The 25,953-nt window shown below is 44.5% G+C and overlaps 1 protein-coding gene across 2 annotated transcripts in view; it reads left to right on the forward strand.

Moving 5' to 3' along the window:
- The window catches only part of LOC101172373 (rho guanine nucleotide exchange factor 10-like protein), a 57,415-nt gene that overhangs the window by 16,634 nt on the left and 14,828 nt on the right, over positions 1 to 25,953 (forward strand). For both annotated transcript variants that reach the window (XM_023957076.1, XM_020714359.2), the window contains exons 9-13: positions 6,777 to 6,887; positions 6,994 to 7,102; positions 7,244 to 7,347; positions 7,835 to 7,912; positions 8,951 to 9,130. In XM_023957076.1, the coding sequence (XP_023812844.1) occupies positions 6,777 to 6,887; positions 6,994 to 7,102; positions 7,244 to 7,347; positions 7,835 to 7,912; positions 8,951 to 9,130 (582 nt within the window). The remainder of the gene's footprint in view (positions 1 to 6,776; positions 6,888 to 6,993; positions 7,103 to 7,243; positions 7,348 to 7,834; positions 7,913 to 8,950; positions 9,131 to 25,953) is intronic.

The following is a 25,953-nucleotide window of genomic DNA, read 5'->3' on the forward strand; positions in this document are numbered from 1 at the left end:
CCTTTTCTGCATTCTGAATTTGTCCTCCAGATCTCTTTTCTTTGCCTTGTCTCTGTATCGCCATGCTTTTGACAATGCTGTTCGTCACGTAAGCTGCCAAAGTATTCAGCCTCATCAAACAACTGACTTTGTCTAAAACTGATTGTATATTAAATGTTTATCTCTTCCCCCGTTAGTAAGATGTAGTAAGATGCCATCTTTGGGCGGCTGTGGTGCAGCGGTAGGGCTGTCGACCCATGATCGTAAGGTTGCAGGTTCAATTCCCTCCTTGCACACCCGTGAGTCGAAGTGTCCTCGGGCAAGACACTGAACCCCACCTTGCCTCTGGTGCAGGCGGGCGCCTGTGTTTGGCAGCGGAGCGGCCACCAGTGTGTGGATGGGACTGTGACTGTAAAAGCGCTTTGTCCTTGTAGGTAGGAAAGCGCTATACAAGTATATGCCATTTACCATGTTATCCAGTGTGTTATTTGAAGTCTTGAGGGGGGATCTATTCCTCGTGACTGTGGTTTCCTGGGGGAGGCCCCTTCACAGCACACCCATCTCTTTGGTGTACCAACAGGAAGTCGCACCTAAAAAAACACTTGAAATGTATCATGGGTCTTCAATAGACAGAAATAAAAACTGAACCAAATTTGAACTTTGAACTTGTTCATAGTGTTGAAATTGATTTGAGAATTTTGATCATAGCATAGTCTGGACTCTTGGGTACAACACCAATACGAGCAAAGCTGAAGTCATAGATCACTCTCTTTCAGGCTCGCACATGTCGCTTTAAAAGTCTCACTGGTTCGTTTTTAAATACAACAATTCAAATTCCCCATCCTGCTCCTTGATCTGTGCAAGAAGAATGAAAGCTGCAGAGATGAAAAGAGGAAGTTAAAAGTTTCTGGCTGTCTTTGTCCTGTCAACACTTCTCGTTTCTGCATCTAAGCTTTCAAAAGCATGCAGGCCAAGTTAGCTCTGCATTTGGAGATCCTGAGGTCCAGCGGGAGAGGCGACTCTGTGTCTGAGAGGAGCTGGGTAATTGGGGGAGTGATAAACTGAGGAAGATGCTGCAAATGCTTTAGATCTGCTAACAGATGAGGTAGGCGTATTTTCTGAACCATTTTTATGAGGAAAATGTTGAAGAGGTTGGCTGTTGTGGAAGCTAGACTGAGGTCTACAGCACTTTGGTTTCATGCAGGGACAGAGAAGCACAGATGAAATATTTGCTTTGAGGATGTTTCTGGAGAAAAACAGAGAAGGTCAGAAGGATCTGCATCAGGTCTTTGTAGATGTAGAGAAAGTCCAGGACAGGATCCAGAGAGAGGAGCTGGTTTGGATGAGGAAGTGTGGAGCAGCAGAGAGGAACGTTGGAGCTGTTCAGGACATGGATGGGAGCTGGAAGACAGTGGTGAGATGTTCTGTGGGTGATGAAGGTGGAGGTTGGACTGCACCAAGGATCAGCTTTGAACTCTTTTTTGTTGACTGTGGTGATGGACAGACTGACAGATGAGAATACACAGGATGTGGATCATGATGTTTGCAGATGACATTCTGCTCTGTATTCTGATCTGAAAGCAGGGAGCAGATGGAGGAACATCTAGAGAGGTGCAGGTTTGTTCTGGAAAGGAGAGGATTCAGCAGGGACTCAGCACACTCATTTGTGCGGTGGTGTTACAGAAACCAAGAAAAATGATGCAGGAAGGTGAAAACAAAGAAAAAAATTAGAAAAAACTCAAAAAATCCAATCAAGTTAACCATTTTAGATTTAAGGAAGACAGTACCTTTGTTACACACAACAGTTAAGACACCGGGGGGAAGACAAAGGCTCTGGCTTTGAATAATTACAAACGTAAAAACTACCAGGATAATATTCAACAAACAAAAAAAAACACTTCATGTGTTCTTCATTTAAGGAGGAAAATCTGAATCTGCACCAGAAAGTTTTAAGAAAAAATCTGACAGAAGAACCCGAGAAACTGAAGAGATCAAAATTGCTTAAAGTCAAAATTGAGAAAAGTGAAATAACAGCTCTGACCCTCCAGCCGCACTGAAGAGGAAGGAAAACTTTTGTTATTTTCCACTTCAGAAAGAGAAATGAAAGCAGGAGTAACATTTGTGTTTCCAGTGTTCTATACACAGAACCACAGGATTGTTCTGCTGTTGCATTTCCTGATTCACAAAAATCCAAGGCAGCGCGGATTCCGTTTGAACAACCAAACAATTTTATTTCAAAAAATTAAAACTAACAATTGTGGAATTAATGGCTAATAAGGCAAATTAGGCAACGTGCTGCTGCTGCCTTCGTTTGCAGTCCTTAGAAGGAAACCCCAGTTGCCTTGGAAACATCCCACTGTCCTAGTTTTGTTTACTACTGCTGTGTTCTACTTGTGTTAACCCCATTTGTGATTATTAATTTAGAAGAAGAAGAGCTTTTATTGTCATACGTACAGCTTTTACACTGACATTTGATATTCCAGTGCTACCCGAACAAGATCAGACAGACAAGAAATACACATACAGTTTGAGTTTTCCTGAGGCAGCAGCAGCAAGTGCGCACCAATTTTCTTAGGATGGGTAAAGATGGTTACAATAGGTGGGTGGGGTGATCGGTGACAAAAAAGTCGTATCGCAACACTGTGATACAATGTGTAGATACAAGAAAAAAACTACACCGGTTGAACACAAAAAGCACATATTCTCACGACGACACAGTACACAAGGATCAGTGGGAGGGGTGGATAGGCTATCCACTAAGCTCAGCTCCATCGCCCTCCTGGTCCTGGCTGAACACGCTCCATCCAACGGGTAGGGAGTCCATTGGCATTGCCAGCAGATGTTACCTGTTGGGGCCCAACTATTAAAAGAAAAAAATATCAAATTTTGATGTTTAATAACGACTTAGAAATCTGAAGAGGTTTGGATATTTTGTGTGGATGTAAAACTGCCCACTGCTGAGATTTCTGAGCTCACTGATGATGATCTTTTTCAGCCTGCAATGAACAACTCAATGGAAAGAACTTTGTGTTTTTTTAAATGTCTGTAAGAGAATGCATTTTAATTCTTAGCGTCACTGCAGAAAACCAGCATGAAGATTTTTCCTTTCAAGTTGCTTTTTGAATCATTGCTTTTATGTAGATTAAAGAAATATAAGAGGAAATTGCGTCTGTTCCACAGGTGCCTGAAGAGTGACAATCTTCAATGTGACTCCACACTTTTGAAAGCAGGCTGGCACTGGAACTAGATACACACTCCTGTGGTTGGGGGGGGTGGAGCAAACTTGTCATGCAGTCATTGATCAGGGGCAAATGACAGCCCACTTTCCTTCTTGTTTTCCAACTTAATCTCTGCTCTGGCATGTTCTAATTGGCTGGACATGCCTTATCCAGGTAATCAGCTGTGAGTACGGCTCAGATATTTGGAAAACATTCAGACACAGCAGCCCTGAGGCCTGGAATTCTCCACTCCTGGTAAATATCCAGCTTGTTGTTCCTCTGCTGGAGGTGCTGTTCAGAGGGCCTTAAGCTGAGGCTGATGCCTTTTGGGTTGTAGACTTACTGGCCACTTTATTAGGCACACCTGTCCAACTCCTTAGGAATTTTTAATTAGCTAATCACATGGCAGCAACTCAATGCATTTAGGCCTGTAGACATGGTCCAGACGATCTGCTGCAGTTCAAACCAAGTATCAGAATGGAGAAGAAATGGGATTGAAGTGACTTTGAACCATGGTTGTTGGTGCCAGACGGACTGGTCTGAGGATTTCAGAAACTGGTGATCTACTGGGATTTTCACCCACGACCAACTCTAGGGTTTACAGATATATTTCGAAAAAGAGAAAATATCCAGTGAGCAGCAGTTCTTTGGGCAGAAATGCCTTGTTGATGCCAGAGGAGAATGGTCAGACTGGTTCCAGCTGATAGAAAGACAACAGGAACTCAAAGAACCACTGGTTCCAACCAAGGTCTGCAGAAGAGCATCTCTGAACACACAACACGTTTAACCTGGAGGCAGATGGACTACAGCAGCAGAGGACCACACCGGGTACCACTGCTGTCTCTCCACAGTCACCAGGGGCCTCATTTATAAAACCTTGCGTAGGATTTGCGTCAGAAGTGGCGTACGGATGAAACATAGGACGTGCGTACGCACAGAAATATTCGGATTTATAAAACCGTGCGCACGCACATCCTACGCATCTTTCCCTTAATGAATCACAACCGATTCTAAATGCAGCGCAGCTTTTGCGGCTTCATGACACGCCCATAGTTGCCCATAAATAGTCCGTGAAACGCCCACAAATGAATATTCATGGATTGCGAAATCATGGCAAACACAGAGAGGAAATCAAAAACAATGTGAAGTAGAAGTTATCATTGGCGAGGTGGAAAAGAGGTGAAAAATGTTGTTTGGGGCACAGTGTGGGCATTACTAATGCCGAAAAGGCACTTGAGTGGCAAACGGTGGCAGACGCCGTAAATGCTGTAGCCTCACAACCTCGGACCGTGGCCGAAATAAAAAAGAAATGGTCGGACATCAAAGTCGAGGCAAAAAAACGTCTAGCGCTCCATCGGGGGGGCGGGGGGGGGACCGGAGCGCCAGATGCACCGGGTGACACGCGTGGTTCCTCCGAGTGCTCTTGTTCTGTAACGCCAAAAGGCAGACGCCGTAAATGCTGCCTGTAGCCTCACATCCTCGGACCACGGCCGAAATAAAAAAGAAATGAAAGAAATGGTCGGACATCAAAGTCGAGGCGAAAGACGTCTAGCGCTGCATCGCCAGAGTGTGTCTGCCACGGGTGGGGGACAGGGGACACCGGAGCTGAGCCCTCTTGATGAGAAACTGGCGACTATTATTTGGGGAATCCCTTTAGTGGAGTGGTGACCGAGGCGGAGGGGGACAGACGCGCCAGATGCACCGGCTGACACGGGTAAAAGAAATAATTAAAATGAATGCAGTCAAGTCACATGTATGCAGTCTACACAATTACAGTTTATTAATATAGAACAATTTTATTTTAGCTGCTGGGTTTTCCAGCGGGGCCAGTGGATGCTGCAGCTGAGCAGCCGTCTGGACCCAGCGTCTCCACGGCACGCGGCTCTCAACCCTCCAGCAGTGGACGTGTCCTCACTGATGCAGTCCTTGAAATGCAGAGGGAAGTCATTAGTTCAGAGAGGTGACCAAGGAGTTGGGCGAAATCAAGACTGACTGAAATAAACTGCACGATGAGGGAATTCTTGAATAAATAATATTTTCCACACCTCTTGTTGTTCTTTACAAGCGACGCATCACTTCCAAACGCTGGCGCACAGCAGCAGCATTTGGCTCAAATGCGAGGGGATGAGGTTCAGGGTCGGGGCCAACACAGCAGTCGGCGCCAGGGGGTAGAGGCACGTTTTTAAGCTGTGCCACATTGTGTAGCACAGCACATGCCGGCACGATTTGGCACACACTGTCACTTTCACGTGTTTCCTCCATCTGCCGACGGTGTCGCCGTTTCTCATTTCACCCGTTTTTGTGCGTACGCCTGGGTCAGAGCTTGCGTGAAGGACCGCACATTTTCCCGTCAAGTTTGCTTTTTATAAATCTCAACTATTGCGTAGAGAGTGGCGTACGCCTTCTTTTGTGCGTACGCAACGTTTATAAATGAGGCCCCAGATCTCAAAAATAGAGAAGCTTTAGGATGTGGTGGAAGACGACAAATCTGCATCAACTGTGTGATGCTGTCCTGTTAATGTGGACCAAAGTCTCTGAGGAAAGTTTCCAGGCAGTTCTGAAGGCTAAAGGGTTTATGTCAGGACACTTTTTCTGAAAACTGTAATGAACTGCTGTAAGTTCATACCCAGTTTTCCGGAAATAAAAAAATATTCAATAAGACTGGAGAGTCAAAAACTTCTTTTGAAGTTTTACTTGCAAACTTGGAGCAGACAGAAAATGGTAACACTGAGAGGCGGGTGGCGAGGGCAGGAGCAGGTAGAGCCTGCAGGCCACAAAACGCCGCTCGTGGCGCTACTCTGTGTTTGTTTTTGAGTATTTTATTATGAGGGGCTTACAGTATTTTGCTATTGTATTGCATGAGTGGGGATTCGTGTTTTTGTGTTCTTGGATGTTTTTGTGTACAGCACCTTGAGCTGTTTTTGTTCAGGAAAGGTGCTTTAGAAATAACATTAATTTGAATTTCATCCAGTCCGTGAAAAGGTTGGAGACCATTGTTCTAGACGACATTTATACTTGGGGATCTAAAATTTCTGATCTGAAACCAGAACACATTAGGTCAGCCATGTTTTTTTAAAGTTGTCTTTTGTTGCTCTTTTCATGTGAACATTTCTCCTGCTCTGTGAAGCTCCACAGGTGAACGTGTTCTTCAGGGTTTCACTTAAGACAGAAGGAGACACCAAATCTCTCCACTTAAGCGGGACACAAATCAGAAAAACATATTTCACATTCTCACCTTAAGTACTCCTAAAATAATAAACAAAACAAAAATAAAATAAAAACTACCAGCTGCAGCAAGCATGAAACTGCGAGGAATTGTCTTTTGTTTTGTGGTCTAAGTGTGGAGTTTTTCTGGGCTGGAATGCTGAACCTGAAGGGACTGTGGGGAAGCAACTGTAAACTGGTTCTGTGAGGTGTTGGAGGATGAGTTGGACTTCTTTCTTCACTCTACAAGTGTTCTCTCTTCTTTGATGGATGAAGATTATGATGTGCCACCTGTCCTTTTTTCTGGGATGTAAGACCTCAGAAGTTTGAACACTTGTGGATCTGACTCATGATTTCCTTCCTTTGGGGCGGCAGCTGCCCACAGATGTCAGGCAGGTGAGCAGGCGAACCGTCAGCAGGACAGAGGTGGCCGTACGAGTCAGTACACCTCATCTTGCCACCATCAAACAAAGCTGTGACACTAAGGTGAGACCGGCTCTCTTTTCTGTCTGATGACTGTAGACTGCTGCTGCACACGCAAGTTAGACTCGGGACAGCAGGTACATTTGTGAACTAACGTCTGGGTTTGTAGGTTCAACAGTTGATGAAATCGAGGAAGAACAGCGCTAAGGAAGGATTGAGAAAAAAAACGTTAGCCATGATCCGCAAAGTGGCCTTCCTGCAGAGGAAAAACTCCACAGGTGAAGAGTGTGGATCTGTGTCTCACGTTGTGTTACATGCAAACGATTGAATGGGATTAGCAATAACCAGGAATTCATTGAAAAAGTTTCTATCAAACATCTGTCTGCTTTCTTCTGAGAACAAAGGCTGTTTTATTTCAGGTGAGGGGAGTGATGACACAGGATACTTGGACGTGTCCATTTGTGAATTGAAGCACCCTCCAGCTGTACTGTGCCCCATGCCGGAGGGGCTCAGCAGCCAGCAGGTGAGTCTGAACTCTCTTTGCCTCTGATGGTTTGTGTGGAAGTGTTTTCTACTGTCCTGTAAGCGTTTACATCTGTAGTGTTTGTTGCTGATCTGCCTCAGATTTAGTTTTTGCACCAAAAACCCTCATGGGTTCATAAACTTTCTGGTGTTTGTTTTTACCATAACGCCCACACCAGCTCAGCACTGGCTACAGTATATTTTCTGGACTTCAGCATCTTTGTGTGCCTTTTTTAATAAAGCCTTGACTCTTTAGCATGTTAAAAGTCTCACATCTTTGCACAGCTGAGCCTCCCACCCCACTTCATTCTGCCGTATCACAACTGCTCTTTTCCTCTCAATGGATCCAACCAGCAGATGTGATGTGGACCATGACTCTGGCTTTGTGCAGAGCCAGAGCCACTAAATAAGTGCGCCCTACCAGAAACTGAACAGCATAAGAACGAGCAGAAGGAGGCAGAAAAACAGATGTGTCCTCCCCCCTGCAGGTCATCCGACGCCTCATTCTCAGCTCTATTGTTCAAAGTGAGAGCAGCTACCTGGACTCCTTGAAGAGGATCCTGCAGGTGAGTCCACAGATTGTGTCTTGTACCTTCCTCCTGATGTTCCTGCTGTCAGGGAATGAGGCGGCTCCCGAACAAGGAAAGAGCCCAGGAGAGATGAAGGAGAGGAGCAGACTGTGCGTAAAAGAAAGAAGTAAAAATGGGACGTTGAGAAGGAGGAAAAAAATAGAAGAAAACAATAATGTCTGATTTAATTATGACAGGCTAGAGACATAGCCAAGTCAACCAGAAGTCTAAGATTACAAAGTTGTATATGTTTATCCTATGAGTATCAATAGGCTTTGTCTGGCATTCCAATGTGACATGTGATACCCTTTCCATCTCATGTTCATGGTGTCTTCTCCCCCCTCCTCTAACAATTACTACAGACATTTCATTCATAAAGTTAAGCTAGTTCCAGCTGCTTTTCAGATGTGAAAAAGATTTGCCTCAATCCTGCTTCATGTTGTTAAATCCCATTAAACTGATTTGCATCAATCAAACTGTTTCTCATTTAGCCAGAAATGCCCACAATGCAAATTCATCACAGGCAAACTTGCAAAACAGATTCCCTTCAATCAGGACGGAACAGCGATAAGAGTAGAGTTCAACAGGGATTTTTTCACCAGTTTCAGAATCAGAATCCGAAATACTTTATTGATCCCACACGTGGGAAATTTGTTTGTCACCATAGCAACTGACAGCAGAGGGGAAAAAAAGACTTAGAACGTTAGAAAGTTTCAGAAGAAAAGTAATTTTCCTTCCAGCTAGAATAACTTCTGGTTCCTTTTACCATCAAATAATGAATTAGAATTTTAACCAACAAACTTAAAAAACAATACATAATTTGACAAAGATGTAGAAATATTGTAGCATAAAACATAAATATGGAGCTTCTAAATGTTAAATACTCTGCAGGTCTGCAAATGTCTAAAACTCCTTTGTTAGATTTCTAAAAAATTACCCTGATAACTTAAAGACTGTCAAAACCAGTCAGAACATTTTTACTGGATCCGAATATCTGTTCTTTGACTGAGATGCACTTTATCCCTCATTGTTCAGGAATACCAAAAGCCGCTACTGGAGAGCCACACTTCCATCCTAAACCCGGAGAAGGTGCATCAGATCTTCTTCCGTCTGAGGGAGATCCATCAGTGCCACTCCATGTTCCAGATCGCCCTGGCATCGCGCGTGGCGGACTGGGATCAGAGTGAGATGATTGGCGACCTGTTTGTGGCCTCGGTCAGTTCAAATGTGTCCACCCTCCATTTTCGCTTTGTGCACAAACATCTGCAGCAGTGCGTCATTCAAAGGCAAACTCACTGAGATGGACATCAAGAGGCCTTTATTGACTATTCAAGAGCTCACTTTGAGCTCCTGGTCCTGATCAGAATTGAATTCACTTTGATTAGTTTAGATTTGCTGTATTAGGGAAGATGTTCAACAGATGCAAGACTTTGAAGAAAAGAATTACTCTCAGACCTGGGCACCAGAGGAGAACCAGAACAGAAACAGAGAAGCAGGGCTGCAGCGGCTTGTTACATCTTGAGAAACCAGAAGTTAATCAGTGGATGAGTTCATGTGGAAGATCCCCATGAACTCCTCCACTGATTCAGAAACTAAAAAATCTAAAGAGTCTGCATATGAAAGTTCCAATTTGTAAACTCCATCAAATCATTTCATTCAGATTGTTGAATTTGTCTGGATCTCATCTTGTCCTGAATATCTAGCAGCACAGACTTTACTCAAGCACACCTTCTCCAGGTGTGCTTGAACAGAAACAGCCGTTTCTGCTCCTTTCGGTCAGTTTTGCTTGAAAAGCAGGAGGAAACATTAACAAGTCTTAAGCTACGTTCACATGGCCCACTGCAACACGTGTTCAACTATCATTTTCTACGACAGGCCGTAAACACGCATGTATTGGGTTTTTGGCAATCACCTGTACCTATAAGATATTATGATGGTTTTGGGGCTCTAAGTACAAAACATGCGGCCATTGAAAGCACGTTGTTAGTTAAAGCAGGTCAAATTTTGACCAATCAGGGACTCAGATTTGGTAGTGACGTTTGGATGGCGTCCCTTTTAATTCACTGAAGTGCCAACAGTTTGAAAATTGATTATGAAGGAGAAATTAATAACTGCAGTTTGTGCCTGGATGGAATTATATGACACCAAGTCTTTCACGTATCAGAATAGAGCTCTGAAAGAGAAAACCTGGAGCTAAATTCACCAGATTTACACCGCTGTGACATTTTACACCAAGTCCCTTCCAACTGTAGGTGCGAACATGTGCTAGTGAACAGTAGAAAAATAAGCTTGTCCAGTGTGAACACCATGGGTTAAATGTGCGTTCAACAACGTACGTCACATGCCCAGTGTGTCCGTAGCTCTAGATGTCCTGGAAGCTCCAGCTCTATTTCTGTGGAGGATGTCCCACTCTTGTGGTGGGTCTTCTTCAGCTTAAGTCGAGCAGAGCAAAGTCTTTGATTCACTTTTTTCAAGTTTTCTGTCCACTGTTTGTTTAGTCAAGGTCATGGGGGGGTCATTTCTCCCATGCTTTACCCCCTCACCATGAAAACTGCTAATACACAAACAGACACACACACACCATGGAGGGTAGTGGATTTTGGTGAGCAGCCTCAGGCAGTCCGGGTTCCCGCAGTGGGCTCTTGTGCATCATGACTTTTATCCAGAAATGATGGTTTTGATTCTGCCCGGTCCCTCTGTTTGACTTCACTATTTGAGCTTTTAAGTGTTTTATAATTCATTTCTCACAAAAATAACCCCAAAGTTGTATTTTGATCCATTCATTCATTTCTGAGTATTCCTCTAAAAACTCGCGCTTGAGCACCAGCCCCTCCCAATCCACAAAAACGAACAAGTTCTCACATTGATATATAGACAAGTGAAGAACAGCCCCTTCCAGGAAGAGTCTGCACTGCCAGCTCCGCCCGCACACACAAAAACCAGGGCAAGAAATGAGAGTCTATAAAGGAAACTTAACATTACACTGCAATTTGAAAAAATCCTTTCCAAGCAATAAAAAAAAAAAAAAAAGTGGCACAATTAACTCTGTTGTGGGCGGGTTGTATCTTTTTTATACTTGGTTAGATGATCCAAAAAAGGCTGCCACACATCAAAAAATACATTTAGCTTATTTTCCAGAACATATCGGATCCTTTCCATGTGCAGAACACTGGTGACTTCAGAAAACCACATCTTAAATAGAGGCACAGTGTCAGATTTCCATAATGTCAATATCATTTTTTTTGCAATCACCATTCCATAAACAACTGCTTTTTGTTCAGAGGAGTTAAAGCACAGAAGAGATGAACTATTTCCCAACAGAGCTAATTTGGGATCAGGTACCAAGGTGCGTTTGTATAAATCTGAGAACCAGTGAAAAATCTCCTGCCAAAAGTGGTGCAGTTTAGGACAGGTCCAGAACATGTGGGTCAAAGAGCCCTCCGCAGATTTGCAGCGGTCGCATATGGGGGAAATGGTAGGAAAGCATTTGTGTAATTCAACCTTTGAGTAATGGAGCCTGGGCAACACTTTAAATTGAATTAATTGAAGTCTTGTATTTATGGAACAAGAGTGGATATTTTGCAGGCTTTTCTCCCAATGGCTGTCCCCAATCTGTAGTCCCAGTTCTTCCTCCCAAGCATTTTTCAAGAACAATGCATTACACCCCAGTTTTTCAGAAAAATTGTTTACATTCCTAGAAATTAAGTTTTTAGAGTCAGGCGGGCTCAAAAGAAGTTTATAAATGTCCTCATCTTCTGGGAGTGATTCAAAATTACGAATATTTTGTTGAACATAATTTCGAATTTGTAAATATCGAAAAAAATGTGTTGCAGGGAGAGAAAAATTATTTTTTTAGTTGAGTAAATGATGCAAATTTTCTATTGATATACAGATGCTCCAAAGTAACAATTCCCTTCTGCCGCCATATTTCAAACGAGGAATCTAGAAAAAAGGGAGGGAAAGCATGATTCCGGCATATAGGAAATTGAATAGAAGTAGTTGGTAAAGCACAGCTCTTTTTAATTTGATTAAAGATTTTAATACTATTTGAAACTATAAAATTCCCACTAGCTTTGGGAGTAGGAGCAGAAAAAAGAAGTGCAGGAAGCGAACTATGGTTAAGACTGCTGTTTTCTATGGCTACCCAGGGTGGAGTTTCAACACTTAAATTGTTCTTATTGTCATGGTGCAGGGTGGCTCGGGAGCCGGTTGGACCCAGATGCAGAGGCGGAGGCATGAGGATATGAGTCTAGAGGGTTTAATGACCAACAAACAAAAAGCGCTGCAGAGCAGGATGACAAAAACCAAACAAAACTCACTGTGGCGAGGAACATGAAACGAGACAGCATGACATGAACACCAAGACAAGGTTAATGGACCAACACAGGAGGAAGGCAGAACAAGACTTATATACAGACAGGGCAGACAAGACACAGGTGGACACGATCAGGGCTGATGGGGACCAAAGGAAGTAAAACACAAGAAAACAGACAAGACAGGAGACTTTCAAAATAAAACAGGAAACAGAAACTAGACAGAATAAGGACCAAAAACAAGACCACAAATACAAATCATGACAGTACCCCCCCCTCAAGGAACCGCTCCGAGGTTCCAAAAGTCACATGAGGGGGGGGCCCCGGAGGATAAACCTCGACGGGCATAAGAGTCCAAAGAGACGGCCGGGGGGCCGAGCGGTCCGGCGAGGCAGGTCCGGAGGACGGCCGGGGTTACGTGCCGTCCGGCGAGGCAGGTCCGGAGGACGGCCGGGGTTCCGTGCCGTCCGGCGAGGCAGATCAGGCATGGAGGCGTCTTCAGGCGTGGAGTCAGGCGTGGAGTCAGGCGTGGAGTCAGGCGTGAAGTCGGGCGTGAAGTCGGGCGTGAAGTCGGGCGTGAAGTCGGGCCAGCAGTCAGGCTCTGGCGGGTCGGGCCAGCAGTCAGGCTCTGGCGGGTCGGGCCAGCAGTCAGGCTCTGGCGGGTCGGGCCAGCAGTCAGGCTCTGGCGGGTCGGGCCAGCAGTCAGGCTCTGGCGGGTCGGGCCAGCAGTCAGGCTCTGGCGGGTCGGGCCAGTAGTCAGGCTCTGGCGCAGGGGTCGGGAACCTATGGCTCCCGAGCCATATATGGCTCTTTTGATGGCCACATATGGCTCGCAGACGAAAAATGTTTTAGTAGACTGCTTTGCACATGCGCGGACCAGTGACTGTCACCGGCGACTGTCACCGGCAACTAGAGGCGGGTTCACAGTCATTTCAGTGTGAAAGTGGCAAAAATACATATCATGCTGTCTAATTATTTATCAATCCTATAGACAACGCAGATGAGGCAGAAACACTGTTCAAGTGGGATTGCCGTATTTTATGTCGTAAAATAGCGGGACGATGTGCGCATGCGCAAAAGGGTCTGCTCAACGGCTTACCGTGAACTCGCATTGTTGCTAACTAACTTTAGAAACCTTTTGAGGCTAAAGATGGCTAAAAGAAAAAAAGTTGATGAGTATCGTACGTTTCAGCAGGATTGGACAGATGAATTTGCCTTTGTGGAGAGAGCAGGTTCTGCAATGTGCCTTATATGCAGTGATAAAATTGCATCAATGAAAAGGTCAAATATCAAACGACACTTCGACACACGTCATGCTGCATTTGCATCGAAATATCCTGCGGGCGACAGCAGAAAAAAAAGCATGTCAAGAGCTACTGTCCAGAGTGGAAGCTAGCCAGCAGCAACTACGTGTTTGGACCCAACAAGGTGACGGGAATTCGGCTAGTTTTGCTGCTGCTTTGGCAATTGTAAAAAACGAAAAGCCATTTACAGATGGGGAGTTTACCAAATCTTTCATGCTTGATGTTGCCAATGAACTTTATGCCAACTTTTCGGATAAAGACAAGATAATAAAACAGATAAAAGACATGCCTCTGTCTGCAAGAACTGTTCACGATCGGACCATCATGATGTCAAATCAAATTGAGGCGACACAAGTGAAGGACTTAAATGCGGCACAGTTTTTTTCTCTCGCTCTGGATGAGTCAACAGACGTGAGCAATTTATCCCAGTTCAGCGTGATTGCAAGGTATGTTGCTGGTGACACAATACGTGAGGAAAGTCTTGCTGTTTTGCCACTCAAAGGGACAACAAGAGGGGAGGATTTATTTAAATCCTTCAATGAGTTTGCTAAAGAAAAGAATCTACCGATGGACAAACTTGTTTCGGTGTGCACTGATGGTGCTCCGTGCATGGTGGGGAAAAACAGAGGATTTGCTGCGCTTCTTCGTGAACATGAAAAGAGACGCATCCTAAGTTTTCACTGCATCCTACATCAGGAGGCGCTTTGTGCTCAGATGTGTGGCGAGCAGCTTGGCGAGGTGATGTCACTGGTCGTTCGGGTGGTCAACTTTATTGTTGCCCGAGCTTTAAATGATCGCCAGTTTAAAGCTCTGCTGGAGGAAGTTGGGAACAGTTATCCTGGTCTGCTTCTGCACAGCAACGTGCGTTGGTTGTCAAGGGGGAAGGTGCTCAGCCGTTTTGCGGCTTGTCTGAGCGAAATCCGGACTTTTCTTGAAAGGAAAAATGTCGAGCATCCTGAGTTAGCTGACACGGAGTGGCTCCTGAAGTTCTATTATCTCGTGGACATGACTGGACATTTAAACCACCTCAATGTAAAAATGCAAGGCGTTGGAAATACAATCTTTTCCCTGCAACAAGCAGTGTTTGCATTTGAAAACAGGCTGGAACTCTTCATCGCCGACATTGAAACGGGTCGTTTACTGCACTTTGAAAAACTGGCAGAATTTAAAGATGCATGCATAGCAAGTGACCCTGATCGACATCTTCATCTTCAGCAGCTAGCAGGCTTCACATCTAATCTCCTGCAGTCATTCAAAGCGCGCTTTGGAGAATTTCGCGAGCGCACTCGTCTTTTTAAGTTCATCACCCATCCACATGAGTGCGCTGTGGACATCACGGACTTGAGTTAGATCCCCGGTGTCTCTGTCAGAGATTTTGAGCTACAAGCTGCTGACCTGAAGGCCTCAGACTTGTGGGTGAATAAGTTCAAGTCACTGAATGAAGATCTGGAAAGACTTGAACGACAGAAAGCGGAGCTGGCGAGCCAACACAAGTGGGAAGAAATAAAAAAACTTCAACCCGCAGACCAGCTGATTCTCAAAACTTGGAACGCGCTGCCTGTCACATTCTTCACACTGCAGCGTGTGAGTGTTGCTGTATTGACGATGTTTGGCTCCACGTACGCATGTGAGCAGTCCTTTTCACATCTTAAGAACATTAAGACCAATGTACGATCTCGTCTAACCGACGGAAGTCTCAACGCCTGCATGAAGCTCAATCTCACATCTTATCAGCCAGACTACAAGAGCATCAGCAAAACAATGCAGCATCAGAAGTCGCATTAATGATAAGAAATGCTCATCATTTACTAGCAACAGCATAGCAGTGTTATTGAAAAGAATCCACAGACTTATTATAATTTAAAAATGTTGAAAATACATCAAATGCACACATTCACTTGTATTTTTAGTTTCAAACATATTGTAGCGGACTGAGTTTGACTGTTGTTGGGTCGCGTTCTAAGTTCAGGAGTTCATTCTGATTGGCCCTTAGTTGTGTCGCTCAGCTTGTCATTGGGGGGGGGGGGGGGGGGTTGGACCAATGGGGTTCAGCTATGGGCCAAATAAGGGAAATGGGAGGGCTGATGTGGCAGGCAACGAGAGAATAAAAAGTTGTGGAGAAGCGCTCTCGGTGGGAGAGATTCAGGAGTTGCTCAACAAGTTGTACGTTGTTTGTTACGGTCTGCACAAACCAGAATAAAGAACATTAAAAGAGGTTAGGTCTCCGTGCCTCTGTGTGGAAAAGGAGTGCTACATTATTGTATGGCTCTTTCGAAATTATATTTAGAAATATTGGCGTTTATGGTTCTCTCGGCCAAAAAGGTTCCCGACCCCTGCTCTGGCGGGTCGGGCCAGCAGTCAGGCTCTGGCGGGTCGGGCCAGCAGTCAGGCTCTGGCGGGTCGGGCCAGCAGTCAGGCTCTGGCGGGTCGGGCCAGCAGTCGGCCGGCGGGTCAGGCGTGGAGCCGAGCTCAGGCGGGCCAGGCGTGGAGCCGAGCTCAGGCGGGTCAGGCGTGCCAGTGAAAGCGGGGACCGGTCGGGGTTCAGGCGGCACCCCCCTGGGAGCTGGAACGGGTCGGGGCGCAGGCGGCACCCCCCTGGGAGCCGGAACGGGTAGGGGCGCAGGCGGCACCCCCCTGGGAGCCGGAACGGGTAGGGGCGCAGGCGGCACCCCCCTGGGAGCCGGAACGGGTAGGGGCGCAGGCGGCACCCCCCTGGGAGCTGGGACGGGTCGGGGTGCAGGCGGCACCCCCCTGGGAGCTGGGACGGGTCGGAGTGCGTCCGGGACCACCATTGGGCGTGGTTGTGGTGCGTCCAGGACCACCACTGAGCGTGGCTGTGGTCTGCCGGGACCACCACTGAGCGTGGTTGTGGTGCGTCCGGGACCACCACTGAACGTGGCTGTGGCGCGTCCGGGACCACCACTGAACGTGGCTGTGGCGCGTCCGGGACCACCACTGAACGTGGCTGTGGGGGACGGCGGGGACGACGGCGACGTCGACCCCCCCTCATGGCGAGACGGCTCCCAGTGTAGTCCGGGCGGCCCCCACTCCAGGGAGATGAGGAAAACTGGGCCTGATCAAAGATCCAAAAGGTTCTAGTCCTTTCCGCTTCCTGGCAGTAGGCCTCAAGAAAAAAGCATGTCCCGCTCCGCTGGGTCCAGAAAAATGGGTTGGTCCATTATGTCATGGTGCAGGGTGGCTCAAGAGCCGGTTGGACCCAGATGCAGAGGCGGAGGCATGAGGATATGAGTCTAGAGGGTTTAATGACCAACAAACAAAAAGCGCTGCAGAGCAGGATGACAAAAACCAAACAAAACTCACTGTGGCGAGGAACATGAAACGAGACAGCATGACATGAACACCAAGACAAGGTTAATGGACCAACACAGGAGGAAGGCAGAGACAAGACTTATATACAGACAGGGCAGACAAGACACAGGTGGACACGATCAGGGCTGATGGGGACCAAAGGAAGTAAAACACAAGAAAACAGACAAGACAGGAGACTTTCAAAATAAAACAGGAAACAGAAACTAGACAGAACAAGGACCAAAAACAAGACCACAAATACAAATCATGACACTTATACCCGTCCTGCCAGTAAGTAAGAGCCCTGACATTCGTAGCCCAATAGTAGTGCTGAAAATTAGGGAGGCCGAGGCCCCCTTTCAACTTGGGCTTGCATAAATGGGTTTTGGAAATTCTGTGGGCTTTACAACCCCAGATAAAAGGCAAAATTATACTGTCTAATGATTAAAAAAAAATCTTATTTAGAAAAACAGGTAAATTTTGAGAGAGGTATAAAAATTGTGGAAGAGAAACAATTTTAATAGCGTTTATGCAACCCATCATGGATATAGGCAGACCTCCATTTTTCAATGTCCATTTTTTTTTCTCTGCTAATTGTAAAAAATTAAATTTGAGTATAAGATTGGGTTTTCTTGGCAAAAACACCAAGATATTTTAATGTGTCTGTAATTTTAAAAGGTAAATTGTACAAGAAGTCAGGGTTGAGGTCAGCACCCAAAGTTATAAATTCACTTTTCTGAAAATTAATTGTATAGCCAGAGATATCCCCAAAAGACTTAACTAAATCTAGAAGTGCAGGGACTGATTGCTCAGGGTTGGACAGGAAAAGGACCACATCGTCTGCATATAAGGAGATGTGATGATTCGTGTTTCCCAGTCTGACGGGTTCAATGAGGGGATTGTCTCTAATTGCTATGGCAAGGGGTTCAATAGCCAATGCAAAAAGTAATGGGCTTAAGGGACAGCCTTGACGTGTTTCTCTATGTAAATGGAAGGGTGCTGACTTTTCTTGGTTTGTGAGAACTGAAGAGGAGGGGTCTGCATATAATAAAGTCACCCAGGATATAAACTGATCGCCCAGCCCAAACCTCTCCAGAACAGCAGCCATTTAAGCCCACTCCACCTGATCAAAAGCTTTTTCCGCATCTAAACAAAGTGCAGCCACCTTAGAGCTCCCCCAATGCTTATGGTACATAATGTTCATCAGTCTTCTGACATTAAAAAAGGAAAATCTTTTGGGAATAAACCCAGTTTGGTCTGGGTGAAAAATTGAATCAATGTGCTTTTTTAATCTGTTGGCCAGTATTTTTGTGAAGATCTTCCCATCCACATTAAGCAGAGCTATAGGACGGTAGGAGGAAGTTTCTGTCTCGTCTTTGCCGTCTTTTAACATCAGGGAAATATTGGCTTCATATAATGTTTGTGGTAATTTCCTGTAATCAGTGGAATGTTTAATCATTCTTAGTAGCAGAGGGGCTATCTTAGCTGAATATTTCTTATAAAATTCAATGCCAAAACCATCAGGGCCTGCTGCTTTACCGTTAGGGAGTGATTTAATAGCATCCAGAATTTCCTGAATGGTAATTTCGGAATTTAAGAAATTTTGAGTTGAATCATCCAACCTGGGAAGATTCAACTTATTTAGCCACGAAGAGATGTCACCCTTGGATTTTGATAAATAAAGCTCTTCATAGTATTCTTTAAATCTATCATTAATAGCTTTAGGATTAATTTGAATCTCGCCAGATTTTGAACGTATTTTATGTATAGCCCTACTGGCCTGTAAACCACGTAGCTGCCTAGAAAGAAGTTTATGTGGTTTATCGCCAAATTCAAAATGTTTTTGTTTGACCCTAATAAGTTTCTCACTTACTTTATTTGATAGGATAGAACTGTGCTCATATTTTAATTTAAGGATTTCTTGAAATATGGAGGGACAGGAGCTGGCCTTGTGAGCTTCTTCTAAGCGCGCTAAATCACTTTCAATTTCTGTAAGGCTATTCTACGTTCTTATCTCAAAGACGATTCAAAAGAAATAATGTGCCCACGTAATACAGCTTTAAAAGTTTCCCATAGTACTGAATCTGTCACATCCTGTTTGTCGTTAGTTTCTAGAAAATCTGAGATTTTAGAAGTCATAAAATGGGAAAAAGAGGAGTCAGATAAAAGGAGTGGAGAAAAACGCCAGAAATATGTTTGTCTAGTGTGGGACAGATCCAAAATGAGAGAGGTTGGAGCGTGGTCTGAGATTAACATGTTATGATAATTTGAGGAGACCACATTGGAAATTAGTTTAGAGTCCAGCAGAAAATAGTCTATTCTGGAATAAGATTTGTGCACCTGTGAAAAGTATGAATAGTCCCTTCCTGACGGGTTGCATAATCTCCAGATGTCAACAACATCGGTTGAGCACATCATAGAGTTTATAACATTAGAAGAAGTAGAAACTTGGGATGTATGGGTTGATCTGTCCAAATGTGCATCAAGTACACAGTTAAGTCACCACCTGCTTTCACATGAGTTTCAGAGAAATTGGGTATTAAATTAAATATTTGTCGAAAAAAGGAGGGGCTGTCAAAATTGGGACCATAAACATTCAGAAGTGAGACATGATAAGAGTAAATGTAGCCAGTCACCAGAAGAAAAAGACCACTAGGGTCCCTTATGGTGGAAAGATGTTTGAAGGGAATAGTCCTTCTAATCAGAATAGCCACTCCTCTGGCATTACTAGAAAATGTAGATTGGTAAATCTGGTTAGCCCAGCTGCATCTGAGCATTTTTTCTTTTTCTGGTTTGATGTGTGTTTCCTGCAGAAAAACAATATCAGCAGCTAGAGATTTTAAGTGGGAAAACACTTTGGCTCGTTTGAGCACATGTCCCAATCCACGCACGGTCCAGCTTATGAATTTATTGCCACTTTTATGCGAGGATGAATTAGGGTACATTCCAAGAAAGAAAAATAGCAGTGCGTAGATAGATTGCCCTTGTGTAACATTTAGTAACCGAACAGGTAACATTAAAACAGAAAAAATAACAATATTACCCCCCACCCACCATCCCACTTTCCCAAACAAAGTGAGAATATACACCCCACATACTCACGTAGTGCTTGCAGGAACATGCAGAGCGACTAATATAACTTTTGAGAGACCCCCACCCCCTCTAGAATGAGTCTCCAAGTTACATTACAAAGAGAGAAAAAAAAGAATTTGAACGAAAGATTGAGTTATGCAGAGTCAGCCTTCTTTCAATGAGTCAGCAAACACCTCTGCTTCATGTAGTGAAGAGAACACCTAGATGGCAAACCCATGCCAGACCCGTAGTCTCGCAGGGTAGACAAATCCGCTCCGCGCTCCGTTGTCATGGAGACGTTTACGCACGTCAGCGAAAGCCCGGCGCTGTTTCACCACCTCAGCCGGGTAACCCGGAAAAATGTGGATGGATTTATCCTTATAGCGAAGAGGGAATTGCTGACGGGCAAGTTGTAGAATCTTTTCCTTTATGTGAAGATGGCGAATTTGCACCAGAATCGCGCACGGGCGGCCATCCGCCGCAGGGACGCGGGCGCCCACACGGAAAGCATGATCCACTTCCACTGGCCCGCTGAGGTTATCCGCGCCCAGGAGTTCAGGTAGAAATTTGGAAACAAATTCCGCTGCGCGCCCGTTTTCGATCTTTTCCACCAGGCCAACGATTCTGATATTATGTCGTCTGGAGCGAGCTTCCAGCTCTTGTATTTTCTGATGGAGAGTCTCATTCTCTGAGTGAAGCACGCACGGTGAGCGTTTTCTCAGCCAGTGAAAGGCGATGGTCATGATCAGAGCTAGCCTCTTCAACCTCTTGTATCCGAGCCCCGAGATTCGCAAGAGATGCTTGGGTTGCAGCAAATGACGCCTCGAGCTTGTTAAATCGTTCATTCATTGTCTTATTATGCTCCGAATTGCTGAAAGGACGTCTGCAGGCTCTGGGTCTGGGCAGTCCGGTCCGCTAGCTGAGTCAGAGGCTAGCTCGGCGTGGTCGGATAGCTCAGGCGGATTAGCCTCCACTCCTGGAGGTTTTAATGGCTTCTTCCATTTTTCGTTTTTAGGTTTTGTCATTTTAACAAAGAAAGTAGTCAAACAGCCTAGTAGTTGTGACGTATGCGAGTTGTTTGTTATCGCGAGACACACACTAGGAGGCGGTGTTGTACATGTGACTGAAGTGCATGGTGAATGGCGAGTCTGTGATAATTAAAGCCTGTTCAAACATTGGAGGTCGTCCTGACTCATCAATATTACATGGTGTCAGAAGAAAAGAATTCGGAAAGAAGAGGAAATGGCGCAGTTTCAACCACCACCGAATCTAAGTTTGCAAGGAAATTTGGCGGAAAACTGGAGAAACTGGAGTCAGCGTTTTGAGCTCTTCTGTACCGCCAGCGGCATCGCGGAAAAGTCCGAGAAGGTGCAATGTGCAACTTTTCTTCACGTCGCGGGAGATGAAGCGGTAAAAGTATACAATACTTTTGAATTTGGAGACGACGAGAAATACAAAATTGAAGTGCTGAAAAAGAAGTTTAAGGACTATTGTGAACCTATAAAAAACTTAACTTACATACGGCACATGTTCTTCACAAGAGCGCAGAAACAGGAAGAAACCATTGATGCATATGTCACAGATTTAAGAAACAAAGCCAAGGACTGTGAATTCAAAGATTTACATGATTCCCTGGTATGTGACAGAATTGTGTGTGGCATTACGAATGACCAAGTGAGAGGCAGATTACTCAGAGAGGCAGATCTGACACTTGAAAAGGCCATTAATATTTGCCGTGCCAGTGAAATAACGACCAGCAAGGTGAAAGCTCTCACTGAAGAGGCAGAAGTGAGTAGACTGACATTCAAACCTGTGAAAGCAGAGCTGAAAGAAATAAACTGCAATAGATGTGGACTCAAGCATGCAGTTAAAAAATGTCCTGCATTTGGACAATCATGCAATTTGTGCAAGAAAAAGAATCATTTTGCTAAAATGTGCAGATCACAAGTCCAAAGGAAGCAGCAAGGAAAGAGAGTGCATACAGTGGAGCAGAGAGAAAGTGACAATGACATGTTTCTGGGAGCAGTAAACACAGAGGAAAAAGTCATTTCTGTGATGGATTCTGGAGATACAAACACTGAGATTTGGACAGAAAACTTCAAGATCAACAAAAAACAGGTGACATGTAAGCTGGACACAGGAGCAGATTGTAACGTCATGTCTGTGAAAACTCTCACTGCACTTGAAGCTGCAGGTTCACTGAAAGCAAGTAAAACAAAACTAGTTCCCTGTTTTGGTCACAAGGTGGCAGCAATAGGCAAGAAACAACTGATCTGTGAGTACAAAGGAAAAAAGCACAAGATTGAGTTTGAAATCACTCAGGAAGATGTGAGCACTATAGTTGGAGGAACTACATGCTTAAAAATAGGCTTAGTTCAGAGAGTATATGCAGTTGGAAAAGAACAAGACATTCTCAAAGACTATAATGATTTGTTTGATGGTCTTGGTTGTTTGCCAGGTCAGCATCACATCCAAATAGACCCCTCAGTCTCACCAGTCGTACACGCACCCAGAAGGATTCCTGTAGCCCTGAGAGACAGAGTAGTTAAAGAACTACAGAGAATGGAAAACATGGGAGTTATTATAAGACAGACAGAGGCAACAGAGTGGGTTAACAGCATGGTGACTGTAGTTACACCCAAGAAAATTCGGATATGCATGGATCCAAAAGACTTGAACAGAGCAATAAAACGAGAACATTATCCATTGCTCACTGTGGAAGAAGTTGTGTCTCGTATGCCAAAAGCCAAATACTTCTCTGTGTTAGACGCTAACCAAGGATTTTGGCAGATCAAGCTGGATGATGAAAGCTCAAGGCTCTGTACATTTAACACACCCATCGGTCGTTACAGGTTTCTACGGCTACCTTTCGGCATCTCATCAGCACCTGAAGTGTTCCAGAGAGCGGTAGCACAAATGATTGAGGATCTGGATGGTGTTGTAAACATCATAGACGATTTGCTAGTATGGGGCGACTCGAAAGAGGAACACGATGACAGACTGAGAAAGCTGCTGGACAGAGCAAGACAATACAACCTGAAACTGAACAGAAACAAATGTTTCATCAGAACTAATGAAATCAAATATATTGGACACACACTCACAGATAAAGGACTGAAACCAGATGAAGAAAAAGTAAGAGCAGTGACGCAGCTACCCCCACCTCAGGACAAACAAGAACTACAGAGGTTTTTAGGAATGGTCCAGTACTTGGCCAAATTCATACCAAACCTGTCAGACATCAGTGCACCATTGAGACAGCTGCTTGACGGAGACATAGAGTGGCACTGGGAAGAAGCACAGAAAAAGAACTTTGAAAATCTTAAACAGCTCGTCACCAAGGCTCCAACTCTGAGGTTTTATGATGTCAACAAGCCAGTGACACTCTCGGTTGATGCAAGTTCACAAGGCTTGGGAGCAGTTTTACTGCAACATGGACTACCTGTAGCCTATGGGTCACGAGCACTAACAGATTGTCAGCAAAGATATGCTCAGATAGAAAAAGAGCTGCTAGCAATTGTGTATGGCTGTGAGAAGTTTCACCAGTACGTTTATGGAAAAGACATTCAGGTTGAAAGTGATCACAAGCCACTGGAGAGCATCTTTAAGAAATCTCTGCACCAAGCACCCATGAGATTACAGAGAATGCTCCTGAGATTGCAAAGATACAGCCTAAAAGTGACATACAAACTCGGCAAAGAACTCCATATTGCAGACACACTGAGCAGAGCATTCTTAAGAGAGAAAGAGGAAGATTTGATGGGAAAAGAGCTGGAGGTAAACACGATTACACCTCAACTGCCAATGTCAGAGGAAAAGCTGAATAAGTTTAAAAAAGCTACAGCAGAAGATCCAGAACTACAACATCTAAAAGAGAGAGTTCAGAGAGGATGGCCAAAAGAGCGGCATGCTGTTCACAAAGACATTCAGCCATATTGGACATTCAAGGAAGAGATCACATACACAGCTGGACTGATGTTCAAGGGATCAAAGCTCATAGTACCACAAAGGTTGAGACAAGAAATGCTTGAAAAAATTCACGAATCACACTTGGGAATAGTCAAGTGCAAAGAAAGAGCCAGAGACATTTTATATTGGCCAAACATGTCCAAACACATTGAAGAGACAGTGTCAAAGTGTGCAGTCTGTAACGAGAACAAGAACAGTAATCCAAGAGAACCATTACTATCACACCCAGTACCAGACAGACCATGGGAGAAAGTAGGCACAGACTTATTTCACTACAAAGGAGCAGAGTTTGTGTTATGTGTGGACTACTTTTCCAAATTTCCAGAGATCATGAAACTGAAAGACACTACCAGTCACAGTGTCATAGTGGCTCTAAAATCAATATTTGCCAGGCACGGGATACCTGATGTTGTGATTTCAGATAATGGACCTCAGTATGACAGTGCTGAGTTCAAGGACTTTGATGAAAGCTGGGAATTCAGGCATGTCACATCTAGTCCCACACATGCCCAGTCCAATGGTCAGTCAGAACGAACAGTACAAACAATCAAAAATCTGCTCAAGAAATCAGAAAATGGAAAAGGAGATCCCTATATTTCACTCCTGGAGTTTCGCAATACACCACTGGAAAGTGTAGGCTTATCCCCGGCGCAGTTGCTAATGGGACGAAGACTCAAAGGAAAGTTACCAACTTCCACTTCTCTACTCACTCCAAAGGGATCAGTTCAAGCACAGAAACACCTAAGAGGAAGACAGGAGAAGCAAAAGCTTTACTTCGACAGACAGACAAGAAATCTTCCAGACTTGCATTCGGGAGAGAATGTAAGGATGCAGAGAGGAACAACATGGCACCCTGCAGTGGTTCTCCACAAGCATGAGCAACCACGTTCATTTGTGGTTCGTACACCTGATGGAAGACTTTACAGAAGAAACAGGAAACATCTGAGGAGAACGGAGGAGAAAACCTTTCCACCAGCAGAGGGACAGAGTATGAATGAGGAAAACAACAACAATGATGAGAGTCAACATACTGAGCAACCCAATGACAATGAACAGACTGTCGATGCTCATGACAATGAGACTCCTAACCAATCTATCTTTTATAGAACCAGATCTGGCAGACAAGTGAGATTACCTGCTAGATACAGAGAGTAAATTTCAGTTACTTAGCATTCTAAGGAAATGTTGTTATGGGTTGGGATGTTATATTTTTTATTATAATACAAATGTTTTATTTGTTTCATTACTTGTTAAAAAGGGGGATGTGACGTATGCGAGTTGTTTGTTATCGCGAGACACACACTAGGAGGCGGTGTTGTACATGTGACTGAAGTGCATGGTGAATGGCGAGTCTGTGATAATTAAAGCCTGTTCAAACATTGGAGGTCGTCCTGACTCATCAATATTACAGTAGTCAAAAAAAATCTGTAAATTGCAAGAATGTTCTGAGAGTGGAGAGCTCGGTGAAAACACGTCTACTCCATAGGCGTTCCCATTCGCACCCACCGGTATGTTTTTTTTAACCAGCCCTGTTACTACTACTGGTGCCGTGTTACTGCTGTGTCACAGGCACTGTTTGGAAAGAAAAGCTCAGGTATTTTATTAAAACTTTGAAAACTCTTTCTATGTACCGTCTTTCTTTGTAAATATCATGTGTTGAACCTTTCCTGCGATTACTTTTTTCTTTCTTTCCTCTACGCTGAAGGCGGATCTTCCTTCGGTTGTTCACTTCCCCGTTTGAACCCTCAGAGCCTCCAGAGTGGGTTAATAAAGAATCATTCATCTTCTTCTGGGGGAAACATTCATTTGTTACAGTTCTCCTTCACTCTGTATATCAAACATAAACACGCATCCCCAACACACTTTTGCTGCACTTGCTCCCTCCTCTTTCTTACACACATGCGCGGTTTCAGCACATACACATCCTCATTCTAAAACACATGTTTCAATGTGTGCACATGCGGCATATGTATGTAGAAAATCGTTTATCCTTTAAAAATGTAATGGGTGTGGCTTATAATCAGGTCTGCTCTATAGTCAAGAAATTAGAGCATGTCCTTCACTTGTGTCG

This window comes from Oryzias latipes, chromosome 7 (genome assembly GCF_002234675.1).
Source record: "Oryzias latipes chromosome 7, ASM223467v1".
In the NCBI taxonomy this organism is placed as follows: Eukaryota; Metazoa; Chordata; class Actinopteri; order Beloniformes; family Adrianichthyidae; genus Oryzias; species Oryzias latipes.